Source organism: Entelurus aequoreus, linkage group LG05, assembly GCF_033978785.1.
Source record: "Entelurus aequoreus isolate RoL-2023_Sb linkage group LG05, RoL_Eaeq_v1.1, whole genome shotgun sequence".
NCBI lineage: Eukaryota > Metazoa > Chordata > Actinopteri > Syngnathiformes > Syngnathidae > Entelurus > Entelurus aequoreus.
In genome coordinates, this window is record NC_084735.1 from 27,840,941 (window position 1) to 27,864,509 (window position 23,569).

General features: G+C 40.7%; 1 protein-coding gene across 23 annotated transcripts in view; it reads left to right on the top strand.

The window, feature by feature from the left end:
* Positions 1-23,569, top strand: part of ubap2l (ubiquitin associated protein 2-like) — a 56,942-nt gene that overhangs the window by 31,725 nt on the left and 1,648 nt on the right. For 10 of the 23 annotated variants that reach the window (XM_062047566.1, XM_062047574.1, XM_062047568.1 and 7 more), the window contains 13 exons: positions 2,292-2,382; positions 2,610-2,649; positions 2,732-2,912; positions 2,996-3,062; positions 3,249-3,564; positions 5,345-5,383; positions 7,219-7,307; positions 7,370-7,423; positions 13,408-13,489; positions 13,568-13,794; positions 13,865-13,970; positions 19,186-19,335; positions 19,784-19,851. In XM_062047566.1, the coding sequence (XP_061903550.1) occupies positions 2,292-2,382; positions 2,610-2,649; positions 2,732-2,912; positions 2,996-3,062; positions 3,249-3,564; positions 5,345-5,383; positions 7,219-7,307; positions 7,370-7,423; positions 13,408-13,489; positions 13,568-13,794; positions 13,865-13,970; positions 19,186-19,335; positions 19,784-19,851 (1,510 nt within the window). The remainder of the gene's footprint in view (positions 1-2,291; positions 2,383-2,609; positions 2,650-2,731; positions 2,913-2,995; positions 3,063-3,248; positions 3,565-5,344; positions 5,384-7,218; positions 7,308-7,369; positions 7,424-13,407; positions 13,490-13,567; positions 13,795-13,864; positions 13,971-19,185; positions 19,336-19,783; positions 19,852-23,569) is intronic. The other 13 variants (XM_062047576.1, XM_062047590.1, XM_062047584.1 and 10 more) reach the window with 9 other exon arrangements.

Here is a 23,569-nt window from a genome sequence, read left to right on the forward strand (position 1 = left end):
GAGTTTGTGTGTTGTATGTAGAGCACATTGCTTAGCAGAGTTCAGTGATGCAAATGCATGTCAAGTTGATCAACGGATTGTATTATTCTCCACTGCAATAACAGTACTGAAATGAAGGCTAAAAGGGCATTAATGGGAGCCTTAAAAAAAAAGGGGGGGGGAAAAGAAGTAACTAAATAGTTACTTTTCACAGTAACTCATTAGTTTTTGGTGTAAGTAACTGACTTAGTAACTGAGTTACTTTTGAAATAAAGTAACTAGTAACTAACTAGTTACTTGTTTTCAGTAACTAACCCAACACTGCGCCTAACCAGGCGTTTTTTTTCTCTCAAATCATGTCTTCATGAGATCAACACTGTACTGAAGCCCAGAACATTCTATGCATTTCCCCAGTTTTAGTTTAGAGAAAAGGAAAGATTGGCCTGGACCACTAGGATCCCTCTTTATGTTTGTGAACTTTATAGTCTATACATTTAGAGTGATGTGATAATCAAACACTCTAGAATTCTAGAATGAAAGAGTACAGTATATAAGAGAATTGACAGAGTGTGTGTACCTTCAGTGATGAATGATGAGCAGAGGCGGAGTTTTGAGTGTTTTCTTTAGCTTGCTTTCCATGTTTATGTACTCACTGTCCACTGTGTCCAGCTGCCTGAAAGCGGGTGACTCCACTGTAGAAATAGCCTGCATGTCTTCTAGCACACACGCTGCAATGGCTCTATCAATGGTGTCCTGGCTAGCAGTCCCTCCGTTAAAATCCAGCCGCTGTGTCCTCCGTTAAAATCCAGCCGCTGTGTGTCTCTCTTTACTAGCTTCGTCGAAGCATGTTGCTTTTGTAGGTGTTACAGCAGATTTGAATTGCTGTTTTGGGCAGTAGATAGGATCTTTGATCCAAGACACAACTTACATTTAACTAAATGTTCTTTTCTTTGTGCTCGACAAAAGAAAAGCAGTGAGAATATCTCCATGTTAAGAAACTCTACTTCGGCTCCGCCATGTCTTGTTAGTAAAAACAGACACGCCCCCCCGCCCCACACACAGAGCGCGCAGCGCGCCTCTTCCTTGTGACACAGGAACATTCAGAAGGACGACACCGCAGCAAAAACACACTCCGATCTTCTCAGTTTCTAGCCGATACTATATAAAAAATAACGCAGTAACGCATCATGTAGTAACGGTAACTGAGTTACTGAATATAAAAAATAACGTGTTAAGACTATTGGTTACCGCCGAAAATAACGGCGTTACAGTAACGCGTTACAAATAGTCCCAACACTGTTTACAAATGGCCATACTTTTATCCAACTGACCATTCTTTTTAAAAAGAGATTTGCATTTTTGTGAACTCTTTTGGTGCTGTCTGCCATGGTGGTTTGTTACTGTCAGTCGCAAACGAGAACGTTACTCTTGTGTTACGTCATCACAGAAGTTTGCAGCACAGCTCCAATCAACCGATTCATGACTTTCCAACCGGACATCGACTGATCCATACTATATATAGCTCGATTCAGAGGCCAGCCAAACGATGTATTCATATCTCTAAAGTCAAAATTAGATTTCGAATTGTACCGATTAATTTTTTACACCCCTGTAAAACATGTAATATGTACGTCTTTTGCTCATTTTGATACATGCGCGTCACAATGTTCGCTATTTCCCACTACAACTACTGCTACTACTAATCATCAGAGTAAAAAACGACTGCTTTGGGACAAATGATGATTTAAAACATTATATTTTTGAGCCTGAAGGACGAGGAATTACAAGTTTTAGAAACAGTAAATAGCCGATCCAGCAAGTAGCACTGTTGCTAAGTGCTGAATAAGAAATACAAACTACAAACATAATAAACCTATCTTACTGTACAATATCTGCTCTCACTGTAATGCTGACTGATGGATTGTTTGTATATTCCCATTTAGATGAAGAATTAATTATAATCCTCAAGCAGGAATAAAAAATAAAAAAGGTGATGGAAACTAGCGTCTTTCTCGGCTTCTCCAGGTCTAAATTGAATGTCAAAGTTGACCAGTTTCTCGTTTTATGGCCACAACCTTTTTACCTTTTGTGAGAGGCATGATTTTTAATCTAAAATTTACTTTTACCAACTCAGAGGTGTGTACCTTCAGTGATGAATGTAAGTAATTGGATGAACAGTTCCGTATTCACCTCTTCCTTGCCTCGTCGTGGGGTTTTCACTGGATGCTAGAAATCACCCAGGTGGTTCTGACGTAACATGTCAATACCATCACATTCTGCAATGAGTCAATTCCAGCTCTTTCCAACTCCAGCCAGATGGAGCTGTATGACCAGCGAGCACCCCAGACTCGACGTTACCCGCCCTCTGTGTCATCCTCCCCTCAGAAGGACATGCAACCCAAGGTAGGCCTCAATACATCCCATTCCTATTTGTACCTGAGACGTTGTAGCTGTTTTAGTCATTGTGATGCTTTAGTCATTGTGATGCTCTGTTGGTCTTGGATATGACCCTGTGAATATCAAGCGGTGTTTCTTCGTGACTGTTTCCAAGAGCCCATCTTGTTTAGCTTGTCTTCAATGGGCTGTTTCCATAGAAACCCGTAAGCTCACCTTCATTGTTGGTTTTACAGAATGGCTTCAGTTCCCTACAAGCGACGCAATCTGTGGAAAGTAAGCCTCAGGAAAATGTCACAAATGTCATTTTGGCACACCCTAAGATTATATAGTTATTGAGTTGCTTTCAATCTTATAGCTGCAGCAGGTTCTGCAGTGCCGATCAAAGCTACGCCTGACTCGGTGGCACCAGCAGCGTTGACGGACAGCGGCTCGGGGTCCGCCTCCTTGCTGACAACATCAAATCAGGCGTCACTTAGTTCTCTGGGGCACAGTGAAGACCTGCCCCCGAGCACTATGCCGCCTCCTCAGCACAACAGGTGAGGAGGGTTGTGCTCAAACACAAGTCAGCAGCTCCCATCATGTTTTGACTTCCTATTTAAAGAGTTTTGTCTTGTTGCAGTGCGCTCTCGTCACAACAGAACAGCCTTGCTCCATCTTCAGGTCGAACTTCCAACTCGAGCTTATTGGTGAGCTCTCCATGTCACGCTAATAGACTTGAACTCTTTGCTGCACATGCATTGATCCAATCTCCATACATCTCTTTAAGCGCTACATTTACTGAGATGGCAGGAAGCCATTTCTAGTTTGTTTGCACTAATGGAAGTATAATTGCATCCATCCTGACCACGTCTTCTACCTCTGCATCTCAACAGCACCCCAACGTCGACAGCGACTCCAGCCTCCATTCCTCCTCCTTCCCACCCTCCTCGGTTGTGTCGTCGTCTTTGATCCCTGCCGCCTCCTCAGGTGCAGCGGTGCAGGCATCCCTGGGGGTACCACCGCAGGTGTCTCACGTGGGCTCCGCCTCCGTTTCGGCGCCGTCTGGCCTCGGCCCCGTCAGCAACCTAACCATGGGACTCAACATGGCTGTCATGGGTGCGCCGGCTGTGGCGTCCACCATGTCAGCCTCAACAGCCGCTCCCTCCTTGGCGGCTTCCTTGTCCACACGCAGCTCTGCAGCCGCCTCAGGTTAGTCCTAATTTGACGCTTCTTTGTGATGAAATCTAACGTCATGGTTACGAAACCTTTTGATACCAAGCACAGCCAAAATGTTTTGCCTTTCAAGTAGGGATGGCCTAAAATCTATTGCAATATGTATTGAAGCCTCTTGCGATAACGATATAGATCACCATATATAACTTGGAATATAGGTGGTAATAATAGAACCATTTCAAAACGGGTTGCAAGTGTCCTAACGGGCCTGTGCGGTGCGACAAATTTACTTGGAAGTGCGCCTTTAAAATAGACTGTTTTTTTTGTTGTTTTTTTTTAAATCGCACAGTCACTCATGTGCAAATAGGGATTTCAATTCTTTCATTGCATTTTGCTCCTAAAATAAATCCATCCAAATTATTATTTTATTGCCCATCTATATAGCATGTTTGAAATAAACTTAAACTATAACCAAATAGACAAGGGATTGATGTGGAAGTGTCACTGATCACCCTGTGCGTGTGTCCCTCCCTCCTGCGTCATTAACAGAGTGGAGCCCTGCGCCTCTTAGTTCACACACACAGTCTTCCAATACTAAAGAAACAAGATCTTAGTTGGAGGAACTTGTCAGTAAAAGACAAGTTTTTTTTACCCGCAGCTCTGCAGCCTCCTCAGATTAGTCCTAAATTTGACGCTTTTATGTGATGAAATTTAACGTCATTGTTACGAAACCTTTTGATACCAAGCACAGCCAAAATGTTTTGCCTTGCGAATAGGGATGGCCTAAAATCTATCGCAATATATATTGAAGCCTCTTGCGATGACGATATAGATTACGATATATAACTTGGACTATAGGTAATAATAGAACCATTTCAAAACGGGCTGCAAGTGTCCTAACGGGACTGTGCGGTGCAACAAATTTACTCGGAAGTGCGCCTTAAAATAGACTAAACAAAAAGCTGTCACACATGTGCAAATAGGGATTTCAATTCTTTCATCACAATTTGCTCCTAAAATAAATCCATCCAAATTATTATAATTTTTTTGCCCATCGGTATTGCATGTTTGAAATAAACTTAAACTATAACCAAATAGACAAGGGATTGATTGATTGATTGATTGATTGATTGATTGATTGATTGATTGATTGTCACTGATCACTCTGTGCGTGTGTCCCTCCCTCCTGCGTCATGAACAAAGGGGAGCCACGCTCCTCCGAGTTCACACACTCCGTCTTCCAACATGGAAGAAACAATATCTTAGTTGGAGGTACTTGTCAGTAAAAGACAATGTTTTTTTCACCACCTTAATACTTGAAACAAACTGCATTGCGAGCTAGCAACTACAAGGGTTGGAGGGAATATTGAACAACAAATTAATGATTGAAGTGACAAACTTGCCATCCAAATAATACCCCGTTTGTATTTATTAAACAGAGGCAACACAAACCAGTGAAAAGAGCTACTGTCAGAGCTGACAAACTGCAGCTGCTAGCCTGCTAAGCTAACGAAAACCGCTCAAACTAAAATATTAAATATTTAAGTTAAAATATTAATAGTCAGACCGAGCGTGGACTCGCTGACGTCACAAGGCAACAGGCAACACCTTTTAAGACGCACAAACTGCTCTCATATGAAACTCATCTCAACAGCATTATGCCAGATATTTGAATTTTTAAAAAAAGTAACGCATTAGTTACTTTCCTGAGTAATTAATTATATTTATTAAAGAGTAATTCCGTTAGTCATTCAGTTACTTTTTTGGTAAAGTAACGAGCAACTAGAATTAATTACTTTTTTTAATTAATTTTCAGAACACAGCCTGTCACACAGCATCATGAAGCAGTTGGCAGGTTGGTGTTCCTGTCAAATCTTTGTATGTCCTACAATAATGATTACCTATAAACACCATTGTTAAAGGCCAATTATTTTCATGTTGCTGCTGACGTTTAAACATGTCCTCTTAAACCAGGGCACTTTATTACACATTTTTTGTGTATGTTTTTTTAGCTGAAGAATTGAGCATAGCTTATGTTTTTTAAAGAAGATTTGAGATTATATTTGTTATATAATGTTCTTATATTATTTTCAATACGTTTCCTATTTTCCTATCTCAAAACATCTCTTAAGTTTGGATCCTATTGTAAAAAAAAACTACTTTTCTTACTTGCTGGTACCTGTTTTGTGTATATGGGATCCCCATCAGTACCAACATTTTTAAATGAAGGCATGGTGGAGATATTTAGTTACGTCAACGGCTATTTCCATTTGTATGTTAGTTTATGAGCCAAATCACTTTACTGTATGTCGGGATATGAGTTTTGGTCCATATCGCCCAGCCCTACACTCGTGTTACTGATAGTGCCAGCACAGTTGAGGGATTTTTGTGTTTAATTGAGCGTTGCAGTAGGCTTTATGATGGCATTATGTTTATATGTATGAGTGCACATGGGTACGTTCAGTAATAATAATTAAATTGTGATATTTAAGACATTTCATATAGCTACACAATTTTTTATGTCCCACAAAAAAATTCTTTGATACTATTTTTTCTTCATTTAGTAGCACCGGTGCTACTACTGAAAAAGCTAAGCGTACAGCCCTCCCTAATTTAGCTGCTGAGGTATGAGGTAACATATTATTTTTTCAAACCTTGATAATTTACTGTAAATAACTAGTTCCTTTCTGTTGTGACATGGTTTTATCTGCTCTTCTATTACAATGTAATATGCGCTTATTCTTCTTTTTGGATACTTCACATTAGCTCTACGGATGATACTACAAATTTGGGTATTGATCCAATACCAAGTAGTTACAGGAGCAGCATTGGCCATACAACTGTTAATACTTAAAATTTTCAAGATCATTCAATGATTTTGTTTTTGAATCGACAAAAGCGCAGCATAGCAATATCAATTAATATTTTCATTATTTACTTACTCTCTTTAATTACATACAACCTTTATATTAAAGTCAATGGTGCAAAATAAATAAACAAAAGCAAAATCTACTATTGGCTCTTATTTCCTGAGTTTGTAAACAATAAAAACGGCAGGCGATTTTGTGATAATTATAAATAGCGATCTATTCACTGTCGTAATGACATACTGAATGATATGCTGATACTTTGATTTGTTACTGTTGCGTGTATCGATCCAACCACCTCTGTTTACATTCAAGAGATTTAGCTTAGTGGTTAGCTATATGTTTTTGTATCCTTATATGGTGAGTAGTGTAGCATGTTTAGCTATTCTTTGTCCTCCAGTGATAACGATACCGCCGCTAAGGAGGCGAGGATTCCGGATTTATAAGCTGCATTGTGGAGGTACATTTGCCGGTAGCAATGACGCTACAATGGCTTTAGGACACCTTTGTTCGTTTGTCGCTCTCAATTTTGCGGGACTTAGCTACATTCTGTCATCAAACATGCATCTTCACAATATATCAATAGCATTAAGAGCTTGATTGTTGGCCAAACTTAGATCAATTATCGTGCCACCCCACTTGTAAATACCGCCGTTTTAGCTACCTTTGCCTGCCAGCTATTTCATTCAGATTTCATGTTGATATTTCAAATATTCCTGTGTATTACCAGTTGTACTCATTTGAGAATCAAATGGTTACATACAATTCTACGTAGATATGTGTCTTTATAGCTTACAGATCTTCATCTTGCCATCAAATTTAGGGAAAGCACCTCCAAATCTGCCACCCGGAGTGCCCCCTCTGCTGCCCAACCCATATTTAATGGCTCCGGGACTACTGCATCCCTACCCTGTAAGTTTCATGCAAATTATGCGTGCATAAAGCGTTTGCGAATAACCAAAGTAACATGTCAGCCTCAGGTGTACGGATATGATGACCTGCAGATGCTGCAGACAAGGATACCATTGGTGAGTTTTGATTTTTTTCTATGTGATATACAGTATATGGGCGTGAACATTTGCGTGTGTGTAAGATATATACTAGACTGAACTCTCTGCTGCGTGCGTGCGTGTGTGTGTGCGCGCTTCAACCTATATTCAATTGAATAGACTGCAAAGACAAGATACTTATTGTTCGAACTGGAAAACTGTTATTTTGTGCAAATATTGGCTCTTTTGGAATTTGATGCCTGGAACATGTTTTTAAAAAGCTAGCACAAGTGGCCAAAAAGACTGAGAAAGTTGAGGAATGCTCATCAAACACTTCTTTGGAATATGCCACAGGTGAACAGGCTAATTGGGAACAGGTGGGTGCCATGATTGGGTATAAAAGCAGCTTCCATGAAATGCTCGGTCATTCACAAACAAGGATGGGGCAATGATCACCTCTTTGTGAACAAATGCATGAGCAAATTGTCTATCAGTTTAAGAACAGCATTTCTCAACGAGCTATTGCAAGTAATTTAGGGATTTCACCATCTACGGTCTGTAATATCATCAAAAGGTTCAGAGAATCTGGAGAAATCATTGCACGTAAGCAATGATATTACGGACCTTTGATCTCTCAGGCGGTACTGCATCAAAAACCGACATCAGTGTGTAAAGGATATCACCACATGGGCTCAGGAACACTTCAGAAAACCACTGTCAGTAACTACAGTTCGTCGCTACATCTGTAAGTGCATGTTAAAACTGTACTATGCAAAGCAAAATCCGTTTATCAACAACACCCAGAAACGCTGCCGGCTCTGCTGGGCCCAAGCTCATCTAAGATGGACTGATGCAAAGTGTTCTGTGGTCTGACGAGTCCACGATTCAAATTGTTTTTGGAAACTGGACATCGTGTCCTCCGGAACAAAGAGGAAAAGAACCATCCTGAGTGTTACAGGCGCAAAGTTCAAAAGCCAGCATCTGTGATGGTCTGGGGGTGTATTAGTGCCCAAGACATGGGTAACTTACACATCTGTGAAGGCACCATTCATGATGAAAGATACATACAGGTTTTGGAGCAACATATGTTGCCATCCAAGCATCGTTCTCATGGATGCCACTCCTTGTTTCAGCAAGACCATGCCAAGCCACATGTTACAACAGCGTGGCTTCATAGCAAAAGAGTGTGGGTACTAGACTGGTCTGCTTTGTAGTCCAGACCTGTCTCCCATTGAAAATGTGTGTCGCAATATTAAGCCTAAAATACCACAACGGAGACCCAGGACTGTTGAACAACTTAAGCTGTACATCAAGCAAGAATGGGAAAGAATTCCACCTGAAAAGCTTAAAAAATTGGTCTCCTCAGTTCCCAAACGTTTATGGAGTGTTGTTAAAAGGAAAGGCCATGTAAAACAGTGGTAAAAATGCCCCTGTGCCAACTTTTTTGCAATGTGTTGCTGCGATTAAGTTCCAAGTTAATGATTATTTGCAAAAAAAATTAAGTTTCTCAGTTCGAACATTAAATATCTTGTAAGTATAAGTTGAAAAGGATTTGCAAATCATTATATTTTTTATTTATTTACGAATTACACAATGTGCCAACTTCACTGGTTTTGGGTTTTGTATATATATATATGTACAGTATGTATGTGTGTATGTATATACCATATTTTCCGCACTATAAGGCGCGCCTAAAACCCTCCAATTTTCTCAAAAGCTGACAGTGCGCCTTATAATCCAGTGCGCCTTATATATGGACCAATATTGAACCACAACAAACCTTATTTTCATAAAGTTTAGGTCTCGCAACTACGGTGAGCAGCCGTCGACTTCATTTTCCCCCGTAGAAGAAGAAGTTCTTCTTCTATGGTAAGCAGCCGCCCCCGTAGAAGAAGAAGAAGCGCGCGGTGCATGCTGGGAAATATGACGTTTCATTTCCATTTGTGTGTTTATGTAAAGACCCCAAAATGGCTCCTATTAAGAGACACGCTTACGACGCGGAGTTTAAACTCAAGGCGATCAGTCACGCAGTAGAACACGGATGACCGAAGGCGAACACACGTTCACCAAGACAGGGAGACAGCGCCGGACGACATACGCCACTATCTGCCAGTGGATCGTAAATGCCTGGGCTGATATATCAGTCTCAACTGTGGTCCGAGCTTTCAGGAAGGCAGGAATTGTCACTGAACTGCTAGACAACAGCAGCGGCACTGACTCGATTAACGACTACTTCGACGAGACGGAGCCGGGCATTTTGGATGCCGTATTCGCCCAACTGTTTAATTCGGACACTGAAGAAGAAGAATTCGAGCAATTCGTGGATGAGGAATAACTTCATAAAGTGAGCTTTACATGTTTATTTTGTGTGTTGTGTTACTACCACCACCATCTAAAACCTCATGGAGAACTACCTTTGTCCGTGAAGGGGTCACAGTTGCCGGGCGCAACGTTAACCCGTCAGAGAGAAGTCAGCTGTGTCCAGCACGCGACTGGAAGATGCTGGCAGATGTTGGCAAACAGCTAATTTTCCCCAGCGAGATCGCCACTACCACTTTGAGGCCTGACTTAGTGCTCTGGTCCACTTCCCACAAAAAGGCCTTCATTGTTGAGCTCACTGTACCCTGGGAGGAATCCATGGAGGAGGCATATGAGAGGAAATATTTGCGGTATTCCGAGCTGGCCGCGGAAGCTCAAAATCGCGGCTGGAATACTGAAGTCCGCCCTGTGGAGGTTGGGTGCAGAGGCTTTGTGGGAACCTCTACCGCAAAACTGCTGAGGGACTTGGGAGTCAGGGGTCAGTGCCTGCGTACAGTCTAGTACCGCATCTGAAGCAGCCGAAAAGAGCAGCCGGTGGCTCTGGCTGAAGAGGAATGACCCCAATTGGACCCCCAACTAGTGCAGCAGGAGGTATGCGGTCAGACAAAGCTGACTCAGGGAACCGGACGCCCCTGCCATGCATAGTTCCCTGATAGGTCTGCCAACAAGGTGACTTTTATGGCTAATTGGGCTTGGGTCGCAAGCTAAGGTCTGATCATCCTGTAGCTGGCCGCCTCTGGAGAGGGTGTATAGTGTTAAAGGCCGAAACATCCAATGACCCAGAGGAACACTACTGATGATGCGCACCCGTAAATTTGATCCGTCAGGTCTTCCATTCACTGTTCATTTTAATGTGTTAAGTCATTTTATGCATTTGTGTTTCGCACAAGAGGTAGAACATCTCACTCTGTGTTTTCTGGAATCTGAATCTGTATATATATATATATATATATATATATATATATATATATATATATATATATATATATATATATATATATATATATATATATATATATATATATATATATATATATATATATATATATATATATATATATATATACGGTTCGTGTTTGTTAAAGGGCATTGCAAATTGATGCTGCTTTAAAGCGTACTTTAATTGATGTAGACAAAGTTTTGCTGGCTGACTTTGGCTAAACTGATAGTTATTTTTCACACAACTTTGTCTCACTCTTCTTGTTAGCTAGCTAGCAAGGTGGAAGCTAACACTCTTACCGAGGGTGAGACCACAAATGTCCGACATCTTGTCTCTGCTTTAAAGGCCTACTGAAATGAATTTTTTTTATTTAAACGGGAATAGCAGATCCATTCTATGTGTCATACTTGATCATTTCGCGATATTGCCATATTTTTGCTGAAAGGATTTAGTAGAGAAAATCGACGATAAAGTTCGCAACTTTTGCTCGCTGATAAAAAAAGCCTTGCCTGTACCGGAAGTAGCGTGACGTCACAAGCGGTAGTGCTGCTCACAATTCCCGTTGTTTACAATGGAGTGAGAGAGATTTGGACCGAGAAAGTGACGATTACCCCATTAATTTGAGCGAGGATGAAAGAGTCGTAGATGAGGAACGTTACAGTGAAGTACTTGAAAGGCAGTGATGGACGTATCTTTTTTCGCTCTGACCGTAACTTAGGTACAAGCTGGCTCATTGGATTCCACACACTCTCCTTTTTCTATTGTGTATCACAGATTTGTATTTTAAACCAATTTAGATACTATATCCTCTTGAAAATGAGAGTCGAGAACGCGAAATGGACATTCACAGTGACTGAACACGTAAATACACGATTAATAATTCAGCTTTGCGAAGCTAAAAAAATAGAAGCTAACCTAGCTACGTAGCCAACTTGATAGCAGCAGTCTCAAATGCAGATAGAAACTAAATTTAAAAAAAACCTGACTGGATGGATAGACAGAAGATCAATAATACTATTAAACCATGAACATGTAAATACACGATTAATAATATTCCGCTTGGCGAAGCTAAAAAACAGAAGCTAACCTAGCAACGTAGCCAACGCGATAGCGCCGGTCTCAAATGCAGATAGAAACTAAATTAAAAAAAAACCCTGACTGGATGGATAGACAGAAGATCAATAATACTATTAAACCATGAACATGTAAATACACGATTAATAATATTCCGCTTGGCGAAGCTAAAAAAACAGAAGCTAACCTAGCTACGTAGCCAACGCGATAGCGCCAGTCTCAAATGCAGATAGAAACTAAATTAAAAAAAACCCTGACTGGATGGATAGACAGAAGATCAATAATACTATTAAACCATGAACATGTAAATACACGATTAATAATATTCCGCTTGGCGAAGCTAAAAAAACAGAAGCTAACCTAGCTGCGTAGCCAACGTGATAACGCCAGTCTCAAATGCAGATAGAAACTACATTTTAAAAAACCCTGACTGGATGCATAGACAGAAGATCAATAATACTATTAAACCATGAACATGTAAATACACGATTAATAATATTCAGCTTGGCGAAGCTAAAAAATCAGAAGCTAACCTAGCTGCGTAGCTAACTTAGATGCGGCGGCGGGCGTTGTACGCTTTTGACGACACCCCGGCCGCCATTAGAGTCGGCAAGAAACATATATTTCCCCAAAGTTACGTACGTCACATGCACATATCGACACGCACGTACGGGCAATCGATCAAATGTTTGGAAGCCAAAGCTAGACTCACCGTAGTGCGTCTGCTATCCTGCTCAAAACACAACACAACCTCCTGGTGTTGGTGTTGCTGTAGTCCGCTGCTCCACCGGCTCCAACTTTCTTATTTGCAGTCTCCAGTGTCCATTAAACAAATTGCTCAATCGCTTTATTAACAAGCGGTAACTGGTTGTAGTTCAAAAAGTAACGCACACACATACATGAGCTGCTGTTAGCCAAAAGTCACGATCACACACACTCAAGTTCTCCGCCAACTCACTCGCGCATGCGCGTTCCCCAAACCCTTAAAGACACAGTACACTAATGCAAATATCACGGATATTACAGTATTGTACTTAGCCGCTAAGACACCGATCGATCCCACCTACAACGTTCTTCTTTGCAGTCTCCATTGTTCATTAAACAAATTGCAAAAGATTCACCAACACAGATGTCCAGAATACTGTGGAATTTTGTCAAAGAAAACAAGAGGCTTTTCTATCGGGTCCGATGGGGTCCAACCACTTCCGTTGCTTTTGTGACGTCACGCGCATAAATCATATCCAAAGGAGTTTTTCAACCGGAAGTGTGGCGGGAATTTTAAAATTGCACTTTATAAGTGTATTGGCATGTGTTGCAATGTTAAGATTTCATCATTGATATACAAACTATCAGACTGCGTAGTAGTGGGTTTCAGTAGGCCTTTAAATGCTGGTGTATCACAGATGTACTGCCATGTACTGCCATAAAAACAAGGTCCGCTTTGCAAAATGATCACGGTATTAATTTTTTAACAAAAATAAGAGGAAATATCCTCAAACTTTACATGTTATCACTGTCGTTGTTTTTGCGAGTGACCCTCTTGCGCCTGGAAAAACACGAGTGATGACGTCACGTCTATTGTCGACAATTATAATTGTCTGAGACAAATTTTATTGTTGACATTTGTTGACGCACAGAGAATTTGCGTGCGTGTGAATATATTTTAATCTTTCTTTGTTTGTTTTTTTAGGATTATTACAGCATTCCCTTTGCAACCCCAACAACAGCACTGACTGGGAGAGAGGCCAGCATGACAAACAACCCTTATTCTGGTGAGCCACCCTCCCATTTAATACATCAGCACCTTTGCTTTGGCTTAATGCGACACAAATGATACCCGTTGTCTCCAGGTGACTTATCCAAGTTTGGTCGAGGCGATGCGTCCTCGCCGGCCCCAGCCACCACGCTAGCTCAGACGCAGCAGAACCAGACCCAGACGCACCACTCGACCCAGCAGCCTTTCCTTAACCCAGGGCTGCCACCTGGCTACAGCTACACAAGCCTCCCATACTACACTGGCATGCCTGGCCTGCCCAACACCTTCCAGTACGGTCCTGCTGTGTTCCCGGTGAGAATGGTACACACAAAGTCGACTAAATGATTTCCGAATCAAAGCAAAGTAAGGAATACTTCCTTTCTCCTTCCAGGTGGCTCCTACCTCGGCAAAGCAGCATGGAGTGAATGTCGGCGTCAACGCGTCAGCCACACCCTTCCAGCAGCCTAGTGGCTATGGTTCCCACGGATACAGCACTGGTGAGCTACCATGACGTAGACACTTGATTTTAAGGCTGTATGAAATTATTTTAAAATGTTTGTGCAGCATTGTGTCAGTAGATTGCTGCAGTACCACTCAGTCCTCAATGTCACAATTTGTTTCATCTTGACCAAGCGTGTGAATCATAAGTTTATTTTTAGACTTTGTGTTTGCGTCTTGTCGTTTTCGGGTTGGTCTTGCTGTTTTTGGCATTGACAAGAGATATCACTGCCCTTCAAACAGACTTTGGAAAGCTTGAAGGCAGCTCTTTGTTTATCATAGCTGGGCTTAGACTGTTATGATTCTGCTGAACTTCAATTGCTTGCTTGTCTCATTTCATTTTAATAAGCAGAAATACATCCTATTTAATGGATGAGCATTCTAATTGATTAGTTGATGAATTATTTACCAAGAATGGTGTTGGATTAATTGTTTAATTGCAATTGAAGACAAATAAATTGCAATATCTGTCTGCAACCGGTAGAGGTGCTGCTGATTACATTTGAATATGGCCAACTCGAATTCAAAGTTGGTAGCCAACATGGTGCACTGTAGTCACGTGAGGAGCTTTTGACCAATCATTTAGGATAGTAATTCTCAAAATATGGTACACAAGCTCCATTTAGTGGTACGCCAAATAATCCCTTGATTAAAGTACAGTGTTTTATTTTCCTATATTCAAATGCTACTGTTCAAACTGTGTATTGTACAGTAGCCTGAATATTAAATGTACTTGTTAAATAAAACCACTGCCTTGTTTTTAATGAATACTTGCACCTACTGTATTTTAATGTTGGTCATAATGGTGGTACTTGGAGAGCCAAGTGTTTTGAGGTAGTACTTGGTGAAAAAAGTTTGAGATCCACTGATTTAGGAGATCCTCTGGCCATAATCTCTCTGATCGGTCAAAAGCCCCTCACACTTGCCTTGTTTGCTACCAACTTTGAAACAGAGTTGGCCATACTCTTTCTATACACGGCTCTGCATTTGAACAACAAGCCCTGGCAAAATGATGGACGACTTGGAGGATGTTCAATCAGTTGTTTATTTTTTAAATAAATGAACAACTGATGCAGAACTAAGTAATTTCAAATGGCAACTTTCTGGCTTTAAAAACACTAACATAAAATAAAAATATGGTAGTCTGTAAGAGTTTAATTTTTAGATCAAGCAGTGAAAATGAATGGAATCACTCAATTCTGACAAAAATATTGTTGAATCATCCTGAAAATTTTATTTTCCGAAGATAACACCTCCATCAGAATAAATCTGTTTATTAGTATGCAGTTAAAAATTTGTGTTCACTGTGTGGAGAGCTGTTGCACCGGGTGGATATACATGAATCATGACTCCCACACAAGCGATTTACCTTCTTCAAGAAGGTAAATCATCATGCAACGTTGCAAAAGATGTTTATTGGTCAGTCAGCAGTGTCTAAAATCTGGATTACAAACAACATGGGAAGGTTGTAAAAGGCAAGCATACTTGTAGACCAAAGAAAACATCAAAGCGTCAAGACGGAAAAGTTAAAGCAGTATGTCTTGGAAAAAGACAATGCACAGCAAAACTAATGGGTGTCACTGTCAGTGAACAAACTGTAAGAAACCACCTGAAGGATTTTTTTAAATGTAGATTTCATTGCAGAAATGCAAATGAAAGCTGTCATAAACGACTAAACAGAAAAACACAAGGTTACGATAGGCCACATATGTCAGAGTCAAGGCCCGCGGGCCATATCCGGCCCGCGAGAAGGTTTTTTACGGCCCTTGGGATGATCTTGATTTATTATTAGAACCGGCCCGCAGACCGCAGATCTTTTTTTTTTTTTTTTTTTTTTTTTTTTTAGACCGCAGATCTTTTACACGCACCAAGCGGATGCCGGTCCAAGGTTCCGAAAGGGGGCGAGCGGCCCGCCGGGACGCGCCTGCCGGCCGAAGGGCTGCAGCCCGGCCGTCAGTCGCGGAGCCCGCCGTGCCACGCGCGCCAAGGGGGCGGGCCGAAACCCGGCCCCGAGGCCCTGAGACTTCTGCTTTGTTTCCCCAAACCGCGCGTCACCGCCGGGCCCGCACCACCGTCGGGCTGCAGCCCGAGCGTCGGTGGCGGAACCCGTCATGTGCCGCGCGCGCCAAGCGGAGCGGGGGGGTCAAGCGGGCCGAAACCCGCAGGCCACCCCCTCACCACGAGGCCCTGAGACTTCTGCGTTTGACCCCTACGCGCGGCCCGTTGGGACGCGCCCGCCGTCAAGCCACGAGGGCCAGCCGTCGGGTCGCGGAGCCCGCCGTGCCACGCGCGCCAAGGGGCGGGCCGAAACCAGCGGGGGGTTTCGGGCACCCAACTCGCCTCCCTCCCACGGAGGGAGGAGGGGGGTTTAATGTGAACATTACTGTGCAATCACATATTTAGAGTTTTTACTCAATTCAAGTTTAAAAGTTAAAGTTTAATATTTGTTTTCACTGCATGTTACTTCTCCTTAAACAAAGTGTTGTTTTTGATTTATAGATTTTTGCACTTTATTTTATTGTATTTCAATATAAAGGAAATTTGTCTTTTGTGTCTGTTGAAAATTAAAGATTACTGACAGAGCCATAAGAAAATATTGCTTTATTTATCTGATCATATTGGAATATATTTGTTAGGTTTTCAGTAGGTTCAATTAGGTTCACTAGACTATATGCGTCATTTAAAAATTTTTCAATGAACATTCGAACAGTCCGGCCCTCGGCTTGTAGCTAAATTTTTTATTTGGCCCTCCGTCCATTTGACTTTGACACCCCTGCGATAGGCTAAGGAAAATCAACCGTGAATTATGGATGGCTGGATGAATTTCATATTGAGTGATTAATTGCAAATCTGTGAGGTGATGATGCAGGAACTTTTGTGTGGTGCTGTTCCAATGGGATTTATGAAGACTGACTGCCAAAAGAAAACATACAAATGTCTACAGCAGTGGTTCTTAACCTGGGTTCGATCGAACCCTAGGGGTTCGGTGAGTCGGATTCAGGGGTTCGGCGGAGGTCAAAACACACCCAAGTCATCGTGTAAATTCAAACTTCTCCCTATCGGCGTATTACGGATACGGCAACGGTGAGTTTATGCACTGTGTTGGTTTTGTTGTTTGAACAAGGTGATGTTCATGCACGATTAATTTTATGCACCAGTAAAATAAACATAGTAACTCTTTAGTATGGGGAACATATTCACCACTAATTAGTTTCTTATTAACATGCAAATTAGTAACATATTGGCTCTTAACTAGTCATTATTAAGTACTTATTAATGCCTTATTCGGCATGGCCTTATTATAACCCTAACCCTCTAAACTTGACCCTAACCCTAACCAAATAACTCTAAATTAAGTCTTTATTATTTAGAATATGTTTCCCTAGTGCCAAAATAACTCTAAATTAAGTCTTCGTTACTTAGAATATGTTCCCCATACTAAAGTGTTACCAAAAACATATAACTTTGTCTTGAATTGTATTTTTCACTAAAGAAGGGTTCGGTGAATGCGCATATTAAACTGGTGGGGTTCGGTACCTCCAACAAGGTTAAAAACCACTGGTCTACAGTCATTGATGATAAAGGGCTGCATGTCAGGTAATGGCACTGGGGAGATGAGATGGTTGTCATTAAATCTTCAATAAATGCACAAGTTTACTTTGACATTTTGGACACTTATTTCTCATTCCATCAATCGAAAGCATGTTTGAGAACGATGACATCATTTTTCAAGAGGATAATCTATCTTTTCATAGAGCAAAAACTGTAAAAACGTTCCTTGAAGAAAGACACCTAAGGTCAATGTCATGGCCTGCAAATAGTCTGATTCCAATTGAAAAGCTATTGGAAATTGAAGAAAATGATCCATGACAAAACTCCAAAATGCAAAGCTGATTGGACAACAGCAATCAGAGAAAGTTGGAGCAAGATTGAGTAAGTGTACTGTCTGTCACTTGTTTAAGTCCATTCCTCAGAGACTGCAAACTGTTATAAAAGCCAGAGGTGGTGCAACAAAGTACTAGTGATGTGTGGGACTGTGTTTTTTTTGGTTTGGTTTTTAACGATTCTGTAACTTTAAATAAAGTAAATTATAGTAAATTGAGTGATTCCATAATTTTTTCACACTTCTTGATCTAAAATGTTAGCCTGCTACAATGTATTGTCTTGATTTACTTTAGTGTTTTCTTAAAGCCAGAGAGAGTGTTGCCATTTGGAAGTACTAGTTTTGTCATATCTGTTATCTGCTCTTTTTCTAAAAAAAAACAAAAACAAACGGAACATCCTCTAAGACTGGTGATTCCATCATTTAAAAGTTAAAGTCCCAACGATAGTCACACACACACACTCGGTGTGGTGAAATTACTCTCTGCATTTGACCCATCCCCTTGTTCACCCCCTGGGAGGTGAGGGGAGCAGTGAGCAGCAGCGGTGGCCGAGCTCGGGAATAATTTGGTGATTTAACCCCCAATTCCAACCTTTGATGCTGAGTGCCAAGCAGGGAGGCAATGGGTCCCATTTTTATAGTCTTATAGTCTTTGGTATGACTCGGGGTTTGAACTCACGACCTTCCAGTCTCAGGTGTTGTAGTTTGCCGTGTACAGAACATATACAATATTCATGGAAAATCTATTCTTCTGTATAAAACTATTTGTAAAAATATACACAAAATATATTTAATACATGTTTTCTTTGACTTTTTGCATTTATCAGATGTTTTTAAATTTTATATAGATCAGTGTAGTGTAATTTCCATATAGTTAGAGGATTTTGTTTTATTGTGGCCAATTCTCTGAAGAGGTTCTGAGAAAGGCTTTCCATGGTCTTTATTTTTCCTCTTATGAAAACAATAACACCAGTATAACGCTTAATCACAATCAGTCGCAAGTTTTTGTTTTGTTGTGGCGTTGCTGCTGCTGCTTTCTGCCGTCACTCCAGCTCACTTTCCACCTTCCCACACACAACCTGCCTGCTCTACCACCTCACCTTTTCATCCTCAGACCTGGCTCACACAGCACTTGCAAAATGACAGTCAACATTACTGCTATAGGTGCCAAGTTTGTTTTTGGACACCGTATAGTCCATGCTGTAGATGTGATATAGCAAATTTGCAAGTGCTATCTAAGTAAGGTCTATCCCCACCCCCCTACTTGGCCCCCACCCCGCCTGGTGTGTCTTAACGCTGTGGGCTGTGGCTGTGTGTCTTGACTGTTGCAGGCTATGAGGATGTGGGCCAGGCTTCAGGGAGTGGGGATTTCTGTAAGGGCGGATATGGCAATGCCGTGGCTGCCGCCGCTGCTGCTGCCGCCGCCGCCGTCGCTTCTGCACAAAACAAGCCAGCCAGCTCTGTCACTGGGCCTGGAGTCGGTGAGTGGTGTCAAATTTAAAGCTAATGTCACCAATCGCCTCACTCAGCTACTTGTTTTTTTGTTCTTTGCGCCTTATTGTGGTGGGAAGAGCATCACGCTATGCCTGCTATGCTTACCGTTCACCATGTGTGCTTTCTGTTTTGTTGACCCTGTTCTGCATCTCCAGTGTAACACAGGGGTACAGTGTGTTTTAAGAGTAAAAACCCCAGCAGTCCACCACACAGTCAGACGTGACATTGTTTACTGGATGTGGTGTGCTGCTACAGCTCCCTTGCTCCTCCTCCCTCCTCCCTTCTTCATCTCATTTTCCACCAACTGTCAATCACTCGATGCTTCCCAACTATCATCATTTTTTTCCAGAAAGAGACATATACTCTGGGAATGTGGTCAAAAAGCTGATCATAATTTGCCCAGGATTGATTTTCTCTTTCTTTTCCCATCTCCAGGAGTCTCTGTGACGTCAAGTAACACCGGAGTACCTGATATTTCAGGTTCTGTTTACACAAAGACACAGGCAAGTAATAATGACAACATAGCAACTATAGTACCTCTAATAAGTGAGTAAATGACTTAAATCTCAGAAGCCTTTTTATATATTGACAGTACTATTAACAATACAATCAGGTATACTTTAGAGTATTAAGTGTTACGGCTGAGTAAAACAATTATGGTCTGATGCATTTAAAATTTTGCAATATCGATTCACAAGGCATAGATCACTAGGCATTATCAAGGTTTATCCTGTTAAACTGTAAGTAGGTTAGATATAATTATTGAATACCATTGAAACCAAGAGTAAGACTACCAATTCAGTGTTAATATTTGAGTAGGCCCCAAGCCGGAGAAGTTGGGCTTTATGGTCAAAAAGGTTAAGAATCCCTGGTCTGTAAAAACTATTTGTCTGCACAGAAGAGTCTTTTCCAAATGACAAACGCAATGGATCACCTTCAAACACGTCTGCCGTATGCGGCGAGAGGTACTTAACTCTGCCTCCCTCCCACAGAGGTTGGAGTGGGATTTAAACAATTCGACCTTGAGGTTGATAGTCGAATCTTCAACTCTTTTGAAGACAGCCAGTCCTACTATCCAGTGAAAATGCGTTAAAGTACCCGTAGAATGGGGAAAAAAGGTGACTTTAAATGCTTAATTGGGTTTCATTGTATCCATTAAACCACATTTCCAATCCGCAAAGTATGTGAAAATACCGTCTAAACATCACAAAATGCCACAATTTCAAACGGCCATTTTGAATATTCCGCTCCGAATGTCTTCAGTAATTTCCGTAGTTTTGAGGTGAGATGACATCACAATGGTAACGCTTTTGCACTCTGACCATAGTATCAGATCTGTCATACTGTAAATATGCAAAAATTCTAAAGAGATGTGCTGTTTGTCATCCACAACCCATATGTAAGACGTGAACACACACGTTTTTATTTTGGATGCATTCTAAGTCATAAGTAAAAAGTCCGCTAACAATGGGCTCTTTTCCGCCCGCAAAACCTTCTAAATAACCATCCAAAACCGGCCAACAATACTCTATTTACATATCGTGACCTGAATATTACCCAAATATTAGCGATATTGTTATCATAAGTGCTAATGCAGACAAATATTTTTAGCAGCGCAATGATAACAGTGAGCCAACTATAGCTTATGCTGCAGCATATAGCAGGCCAACGGCCTGCTGCATCGCATCTCGGCTTGTCAGTTATTCAAGATTATAAATCATGCCTATCATTTATATAAATCATGCCTCCCACCTGGGTAATAGGATGATATAGCAATGAATCTAGAAGTTATTCATCTGTGACATTCAATTTATACCCGAAAATGGAGACAAACACACGCCAACCTAAAATGGTGCTTGCAGGCAGAAAATGTATATTTTAATCCTGTGTTGATTTTGATTACCGTATTTTTCGGACTATAAATCGCAGTTTTTTTCATAGTTTGGCCGGGGGTGCGACTTATACTCAAGAGCAACTTATGTGTGAAATTATTAACACATTACCGTAAAATATCAAATAATATTATTTAGCTCATTCACGTAAGAGACTAGACGTATAATATTTCATCGGATTTAGTGATTAGGAGTGACAGATTGTTTGGTAAACTTATATCATGTTCTATATGTTATAGTTATTTGAATGACTCTTACCATAATATGTTACGTTAACATACCAGGCACGTTCTCAGTTGGTTATTTATGTGTCATATAACGTACACTTATTCAGCCTGTTGTTCGCTATTCTTTATTTATTTTAAATTGCCTTTCAAATGTCTATTCTTGGTGTTGGGTTTTATCAAATACATTTCCTCAAAAAATGCGACTTATGTTTTTTTCCTTCTTTCTTATGCATTTTCGGCAGGTGCTATTTATACTCCGGTGCGATTTATACTCTGAGAAATACTGTAATTCTTCATCTAAATGGGACGATATGAACATCCTATCAGTCATCATCAAAGTAAGGGTAGACATTGTACAGTAAGCGATCGTTTTACTATGTTCGTATTTCTTGTTTAGCACTTGTTTAGCACTTAGCAATACTGCTACACGATGCTTTAGTGCAGGGGTGTCAAACTCATTTTAGCTCAGGGGCCATATGGAGAAAAATCTATACCCAAGTGGGCCTGTCTGGTAACTTCCTGGCATGATAACTTAAAAATAAAGACAACTTCAGATTGTTTAAAAATAGACCAAAAAATAGTTTTTACTCTTAAATGTAGCAGTTAATAGTATTCTGTTTTCATTTGTCGTTATTTATACTTGCTGAATAAATTATGTAATAATATTCATCATTCAAATAGGGGAAATTGAGTCTGGCAGAGTTTTAAAATGCTCTCATTGATGTTCATTTTTAATCTTTCAGAAGATGAAATTAATCATATCATATCAAAATCAAATTACAGGATGTTGTTAATGTAATTTACTAATTTTCTGCAACTGATGTACTAACATGTGGTTTATTCTGTACATATCTAGTATCATCTACAACAAAACTTGTGAATTTGGACTCATTTAATTAATCACACATGAAGTTAGAAGGGTATCCATACTATTTCAGCACATTTATGTGCGCCCAGAAAATGTGTCCGCAGTCATAAGTACAACACGGAATGTACAGACTATCAAAAGCATTGATTTGGGTAGAAATGTCTCAGGCTACATTACCAACAACATCCTTGACAATTAAGGCATGAATGTAATAGTCCACATTTTGTATCATTACTATCACTAATAAGCAGTGTAAATACGCACTGACCAAACATGTTTTTGCTATCTTAACATTGCTCATAGCTCCGCTCTCTTGGAAGCCATGTAGGCTCTTGCTGCAGGGGATGCAAAGAATTGCTATTGCAGCATCCAGTGGACACATTTAAAACAGCAGTTTCTTTCATTCAAAAATTCAGCTCGTATTCATACTTAGCAAAAAACTCACCTCGCTGGCCGAATAAAACCTGTTCACTCACGGGCCGAATGTTGACATCCCTGTTAGTGTTTCACTAAAGCTGGATCCGTTTAGCACACAGCTTCTAAAACCTGTAGCTCATCTTCCTTATATTCAGGCTAGAAAATATAAATGTATGGATTATAATTTTTCCCAAAGTAATTGTTGTTGGTTGTCACAAAGTCTGCATGATTTGCATTGTTGTTGATGGGGAAGGAATCTATGGTATCTACCTCTACGTCACGGATCACATGACTGGCTTGCTCATTAGCTCTCAAAATGGTTTGGGAGATAATGACATTGATGCTATTTTGATCATATCTACTTACTTGCAAATTGTAAGTGTTTTGGTGTTATAAATCTTGTTTTTCCATTCTACTGGTACTTTAACATCCCATTAATAGCATTGTATTGGGCTGGAGTTGCAGGACTGAACACTTTGACAACAGATGCTTGCTTGATCAGCACTTCGAGTCTTGCATATTTAACGTGACGTCAGGTGAATACAAAATACAAAAAAATTGAGCACCTGTGAGGTATCCTCAAGCGAAAGGAAGGAACGAAGATGTAGGAGTGCAAGGTGTTAACATCTACAAGTGATGTCATCATGGAAGAGTGCAAGAGAATTCCAGTAACAACCTGTGCAGCTCTGATCAATTCCATGCACGCAATATGGACATATTCACGTTGACTTGTGTTTTGATATTTACACAATATTGGCTGTGTTGACAGTCAATGGTGTACTGCTATACAAGGACTACTCTATAAAGTTTGATTCAT